The sequence below is a fragment of the Salvelinus namaycush genome, chromosome 2 (assembly GCF_016432855.1).
Source record: "Salvelinus namaycush isolate Seneca chromosome 2, SaNama_1.0, whole genome shotgun sequence".
NCBI lineage: Eukaryota > Metazoa > Chordata > Actinopteri > Salmoniformes > Salmonidae > Salvelinus > Salvelinus namaycush.
This window is the reverse complement of record NC_052308.1, coordinates 53,871,176-53,878,316: the sequence shown is the minus strand read 5'-3', so window position 1 is coordinate 53,878,316 and position 7,141 is coordinate 53,871,176. Positions and strand designations below refer to the sequence as shown.

The 7,141-nt window shown below is 43.1% G+C and overlaps 1 protein-coding gene across 1 annotated transcript; it reads right to left on the bottom strand.

The window, feature by feature from the left end:
* Positions 1-284: 284 nt before the first annotated feature.
* On the bottom strand, positions 285-3,486 carry mych (myelocytomatosis oncogene homolog). The gene is made up of 3 exons (XM_038971419.1): positions 3,319-3,486; positions 1,590-2,165; positions 285-1,122 (listed from the first exon to the last, which is right to left on the bottom strand). The coding sequence occupies exons 2-3, from the start codon at positions 2,152-2,154 to the stop codon at positions 545-547; spliced, it is 1,143 nt and encodes a 380-aa protein (XP_038827347.1). The 5' UTR covers positions 2,155-2,165; positions 3,319-3,486; the 3' UTR covers positions 285-544.
* Between the last annotated feature and the right edge of the window lie 3,655 nt (positions 3,487-7,141).

Sequence of the window (7,141 nt, the reverse complement as noted above, 5' to 3'; positions counted from 1 at the left end):
GGGAGAGACGAAGGTCGAAAGCCATGCGTCCTCCGAAGCACAACCCAACCAGCCGTACTGCTTCTTAACACAGCGCGCCTCCAACCCGGAAGCCAGCCGCACCAATGTGTCGGAGGAAACACCGTGTACCTGGCCCCCTTGGTTGGCGCGCACTGCGCCCGGCCCGCCACAGGAGTCGCTGGAGCGCGATGAGACAAGGATATCCCTACCGGCCAAACCCTCCCTAACCCGGACGACGCTATGCCAATTGTGCGTCGCCCCACGGACCTCCCGGTCGCGGCCGGCTGCGACAGAGCCTGGGCGCGAACCCAGAGACTCTGGTGGCGCAGTTAGCACTGCGATGCAGTGCCCTAGACCACTGCGCCACCCGGGAGGCCCTACATTCACTTCTTCTTGAACAGTCACTGCAGGGGATGGATGCCACCATGCAGAGTGTGCGCAGCGTTAAGCCTGAAGTCCAGACAGGTCTTCTCAACAGGTTTATTTAAATGTCTCTAAATGTTTGTGTTACACCTGTTTGTGTTACATCTCCTTGGTCCCACCATTACCTCATGAGCTGCTCCAGTTTAGCTTTGAGCTGCTCCTGCCCGTCTCTGAGCTTGTCTCGCTTGGCGTTCAGTCTCTGGCCCTCCAGCTCCAGGCCACGGATGCTGTCACGTGCCCTCTTCAGGATGACCACCTTGGAGGCCTTGTCGTTATTGGACAGCTCGGGTACGTTATCCCTGAGCCGCAGGAAGCAGTTCTTCAGCTCGTTGCGCCGCTGCCTCTCCATCACATTGTGGGTATGCCTCCTCTCCTCCTCATCTTCCACGTCCGGCGACTGCCTAGAGGAGCTGGGCTGGTGGTGACTGCTGAGGTAGTGGCGGGACGAGGATGAGCGGCCCGACGAGCCGTGGTGGTGGTGTCTGTGCGAGTCAGAGACCCGGGAGCGCTTGTGGTGGGAGTTTGAGGCGGTCGAGAGCTCTGGGCGGAGGGGTGATGTGGGGCAGGGGGCAGCATAATTGTGCTGCAGCTGGATCTCCAGGTGTTGTCGCTTGATGGCACGCCGTTGCCGCCGGCTCTCCTCTGCCGACTGGGAGGGGCTGGCAGTCCTCTTCACAGTCACTACGTCTATCTCCTCCTCTGTGGAGAAGAGAATCCACAAGAGATTGGGTTAGCAGTCATTTCCGATAACATTTGAACAACTGCAATTCAGATGCCTTGGCTTTAGACGACCACATTTTTAACTGCGACTTTCTGGACAATGTTGCCAACTTTCCTTCTACGTTGTTTATCATTTTGTATTGCAAGCTTGCACAACAGATAGCCTAACTTATGTTGTTAATTTTTGCAGAAGCTCTTGAGAAATAGCATTGAACGGTGCAAGAAAAACATGGTCCTAATTTAAAATTCCCTTATGAAATTATGGTGTTTAAAAAGCATGCATGAGGTCATCCACTCTATAGTACAACTGATGTGTCACTACCTATGTAAAATGGCCTAAAGTCACTTTATAACAGTTCCTCTTAACATTCTAGCAAATAACTCACATGCTAGTGTAACCTTTTCATTTACAAGCACAGCTCAGGCAAGAATGAGGACCAACTCACCAGTATCGCTAGCACTGCTCCCATAAGTTGAGAATTCGCCTCCCGCCGAGCCGTAGTCGGAGGTTGACTCGCTGCCTTGCTCCTGCCGGTCCAATAGTAAATCCTCATTCTCCAAAGCTTGGCACGCGAGTGCCGCGGTGTGGCAGTCCAGTGTGGAGCCAGCAATTTCCTCAAAGATTCTTGTGTCCATGTCTGAGAGCAGCGGGCTGCTGGAGAGCACAGACGATAACTTCTCTTCCATAGACTTATCACCGAGGCAATGCCACAAACAGTCGTCGGACTCCTCTGGCTGTTGGTCCTTTGTCACGGTTGCATTGCCATCGTACAAAATGTCAAAATTCCAATTTAGTTGTGGGTCTTGATCCTCCAGGAGTATATCAGAGACGTAGCTCAACTGGTCCTCCTTGGAAAGTGGTTTGGCATTGAGTCCAGCCTTCATCGGAGGGGACTGGGGTGGCGTGGGGAGCGACTGTAGGTCCTTCATCAAGCTCTGGCAGAATTCATCATCAAATAAGAGAGGCTCGGAGTAGAACCAATCTTGTGACTGAGAGAAACTCTGCAGCATTTTGGCTGACTCTGGGAAGAGGGAAGATAAAACGTGTTAAAAAGAACAGTAGAACGCACCACCGCAAAAAGGGCAAAATACTATGCAAGTGTGATGAGAGCTCTCAATTTTTAGTGGTGCTCTTAGTACTCCAACTGCAAGCACAACATTTGATTTATGTTTACATCCTTGCCCGCCCCAATGAGGGTGGTCATCAACCAGATGTTATCCCCATGACATAATTTAAACAGCTGGGGAGCTCAGTCTCCAAATTAACATTTTCCTCAAGGAAAGTTCAACATCTTCTCTCCCATTATGATTCACATTTTCAAGTTTTGTATTAGTCGTATGTACGGTATATACACAAACGAAATGCTACTTTTCGTTTCCTCCTCGACAATTCAACAATAAAAAAGTATTAAAGATAAGAATATTAACAAATTAAATGGCTCAGCAGACTAAAATATATATATTTTTTAGCATAAGTAGGCTGGCTATAATACAGGAACGCACAATTTATGGAAAAGAGGGGATTGGGGGACAAATGTTTAAATTGGGTAGTATTTAACAATAACATTTCAGAAATATCACAGATACATGTATATCAATCAACTAGAATTCATCTACCACAGTTAGTTGAATAGCTGACGTTTAATTTAACATTTAAATACCGCAGATGGGTGCTGAAAAACTACGGCGAACCAGCCCGCCCACACTTGTCGCCGCGGAACTCAATCGTAAATCGTGGCTAAAATACCAGTAGACGTTTTAAAGGGCTAAAGTGGTGCAGTTACTATAAACAAGCAGTAGGCTAGCAGAACAGAGAATAACTATGGCATAACTAAACTAACGTTACATATATATGGGCGTTCAACCTGGACATTTCATTTGATTAGTTAATCTAAATGTACAAAAATATAAAAAGTAGCCTAACATGCATCGACAGTTGCACATTAAAAATGTTTGTCAAAATAAAGAATTTAAGCTAAAAATCACTCATGCATTATAAATTACCCTTTCGTGCATTCTGTAATCTCTTTTGAAATATAAGTGTTTTAAACGTCTGATAGCGAGCTAGTTAGACAAACTACGAAAGAAATCCAGCTAAATTACCGGCATGTGAAAAAAAACACGTGAAAAAACCCATGTGAAATAAACTCTGACCCTGTAAATATAAACTCTTACCTTTATTCTTTCAAGGGATGAGAAAAGGAAGACGGCGCCTTTGCTTCGTGAGTTTTTAAATTCCAACGAAATTTAAACGGAGATAAACGAATGTAATTATTCTGCTGTATCTAAAAGTACTGAAGGTCCACTGCGTTTTAATCTAGCTACCATACCTCACGCACTATACCAGATCGATCTGTGGGTAGGTGTGGCGGCGAGACAGATTTCACTATATACTACCACAGCACAGCAGTATCCTTCCACAGCCCAAAATCGCGCCAAAACGTAACAATCAATATGGGACATTACATTTTAAATATTCTACTGCCTTTGTAATGTTTATTTGGTATAAATACGTATGCATCTGCTCGGAAAATACGGGGACAAAACACACACCGCAAAACGTGTTTATGGAAAGGTCTATACCGTCTGGAGACGCGGATGGATCTACTCTCCATGCGCATTATGGAATTCCAAGAAAATGGAGGCGGGCTGGGTACAAATTTACACGTGTGATCTCACAAATGCCGGGTGTCTCGTCTGGTTCTTAGCAGCAGCAATAATAATAGTAATAATAAGAATAATAAGGCATCTTCCGTTCTATGATATGGGAATGAGTTTATGGCCACGTTGGACATTTCAAAGCAATTCACCAGCCAGCCCAGGAACGCACCATAGATTATTTGCATGCATTTACGCCTAACAAAACGAAACTACTAAATAATAGTAATGATTTACACGGTTTAACCTTGCGAAAATGGAAGTAGAGGGTACCCCACTATAGTATTCACATTAGTTACATAAGGAAAAGCAAAACTCGGTGGGGAATCACAGATTAGATGATCGATTACATTGACCAGATACTGTAGTGGCCGCCTGAACAATGTAAAGAAACGTATTCAAAAATGGAAGGCAGTCGGGAGAAGAAAAGACCAGGTGGGACCATTCTAGCCAATAAGAGGGCAGATACGCGTGCACAGCGGTTTCCACTAGTTACCACAGCCACAAAGTAAAGATAATGCTAAATTGGGGTAAAAAATCATGAAAAGCCAAAATTGCTTTTTGGTTCTACTTCAAGGTTAGGGTTGGGCACAAGGTTAGCAGTGTGGTTACGGTTAGATTTAAAATCACATTTTAAGAAGATACATTGTATATATAAACTGGGTTTATGACTTTGTGGCTGTGGTAACTAGTGAAGACCAAGGACAACTCCTATAGAGTGTTTTTTCCTTAAAATTGCCTAGATGTCACGTCTCCTACTTATATCAGTACACTCGTAACAACCTAATCACTATGAAACTTCTATCCGATCAAATAAGCCACATGTAGCAAATAAACCATTACATGTTTTTTTTAAACCAAATTCTACACTCTCATTGACCTCCATACAAAAACTCGCTCGGTGAGCGGAAAAGAAAGTCCCCTGCTGGAGAAGACAGATTGTGAGCCCAGTTACCTCTCTCGCTTCGCCATTTACTCTCTGGGGAATGCACTGCGTAGTAGAACAAGGAGTATGTGCAGCCGGAGTTGCATCTGTTACAATTGTTCCAGACTACAAAGTGGATTTTTGCAGACACAATCTATTGTTTAAGGACAGAAGTCAGGAATTGAATCACTTTGCAATATACTCTATGCGAACAATCAACTTATTTTTGATTTTACATGGGTTTTAAATTAGATTTGCAATACAAATCTACCCTATTTTTTAAAAGCAAAATAAAATAATGTATTAATTTCTGAAAAACTATAGGAATTATGTCAGTGAGCCAATTTCATACATTATCATTGACATTGTCATGTGTAATTAGTGTGCCAATCAGTAGGCTACCTCAAATAGCATGAACAATATTGTCTATATGAGCTAAGATCAGTCTTTGTTAGGAGGACTGACTGGCTGCTGGCTCTTGCTCAACCAGGCTAATATGGGTGAACTGAAAGAGTGGGTTAATGTGCCACCTAGAAGTTGCTGTCAGACTGACCCACGACTAGAGTAGCCTGTAGTAGAAACTGAATGCACTATGCTGTCAGACTGGCCCACTGAACCAGTGTAGCCTGTAATAGAAACTGAATTAACTCTGCTCACGCCTCGGCTCGTATAATGTAAGCGCCATAGAACTGCTGCTTTCTCCCTGGCTACCTACAAACCACACCATGCATGGGCCTATTTCATATTTCAATTACATAAAACATGTTTTTTTGTAATCCCATTTCTTGCTGAAATGTAGAGTTTTATTCTGGTACTGTAGGCACACTGTATTCAAACACTGTATTCTATCAATGGACCATGGCTTAGATCTTAATAAATTCAATAACTTTTCTCCATCTACTTTCAATACGTATGCCATTCCCAATACAATACACTGAGGATCTTTCCACAAACGCTTGCCAAATAAATTAAGAGTAAAACTTTACTTTCGGACTCCAACTACCAATGAACGTGACAGGGTTGGATAATGGCTTGGTTACATCACTGGAACAAGCACATGAAAGCCAATAGACTGTCCTCTTTCCGTTTGCCAAAAGTTTATATACAGAAAATTGCTCTATGGAAATAACTTTTGAGTTATCATTATGTTATGAGAGAACAGAGACTACTTGTTCAAGCTGTACAGAATTCTTGTTCAAGTTGTTCAGAATCCTTAGAATAAGTTGTGAGAACATCTCTAGCTGAGGGCCAATTATCTAAATATTTTAGGAGGCTTGTCTTAGCTTGAGGTCTGTAACATCCTAACATTTTCTTGTCAGTGACTTAATAGTAGAAAAAAGTTTATTTCTGTGTAATGGAGAAACTTTTTTTGAGGTGGGGTGGGTGAATTTCGGTGTACATTTCCACTTGGGCCCGTTTTTATGTGGTGGGCGCTATGTGTGGTTGTCATGCTTTGTGGTATACATCAGAGAAACCAGTCTCTTTTGGGAATATATTAAAGTCCACTCGATTGCATTGCTGGCAGGCAGCTAACCCAGCAATAGCTCCCATATGCCTACAGTCTTAGAAAAAAAGGTGCTATCTATAACCCTAAAGGGTTCTTCGGCTGTCCCCATAGGAGAACCCTTTGATGAACCCCTTTTGGTTCCACATAGAACCCTCTCTACAGAGGGTTCTAGATTGAACCCAAATGTGTTCTACCTGCAACCAAAAAGGGGTTATTCAAAGGGTTCTCCTATGGGGACAGCCGAAGAACCCTTTAAGGTTATAGATAGTACCTTTTTTCTAAGAGTGTATAAAAGGATATGGAGACACAATAGAACAGTTTGTAATAGGGTCGTAGCGCAGAATCATGTGAATTAAACAAAGACTGTCATTGTTCCATTATGATATCAATGGTTTAACAGAAATCATTTGTCACAAAATGTACACAGACATTTGTTAACTGTACATCCCATATTGGAACTGGACAATGTTGGAGAGTGAAACGCTGATTGTGCATATAGCTGTGTAGCAAGGGTGAGGTAGGTAGGAGTTTACATGACTTAGCAGACAAAGGCTACTGATCTTTATTTGCACACATGAATAGAGAAAGTTATAATGGATGACAGCTGGGATAATGCAGTTGACATAATCACAGATAGGGTATTGTAGAGCCATTTACCGTACTGGGGCTCCCAGACACATATAGGCCGAGGTGCTCCACTTGCTGCTGCGGTCAATGTGGCCATTTCTTTGCAGTGAAACCTCGAATATACCCCAGACAACACAGAAGAACATGGATGCGTTTCCCAATTCACTTTGCCCTTCGTGTCTGTGAACAAAATCTTTATGTTGAATACATATCAAAAAGTAATAGGACAGTGATGTACATTGTGATGACCTGATGAAGATGTAAGGGTTGAATATATTATC

Coding starts and splice junctions, on each gene's coding strand:
- mych (XM_038971419.1), bottom strand. CDS start 2,154: ATGCTGCAGAGTTTCTCTCAGTCACAAGATTGGTTCTACTCCGAGCCT. Junction 1,123..1,589: donor GAGCAGTGCTAGCGATACTG/GTGAGTTGGTCC, acceptor TCTTCTCCACAG/AGGAGGAGATAGACGTAGTG.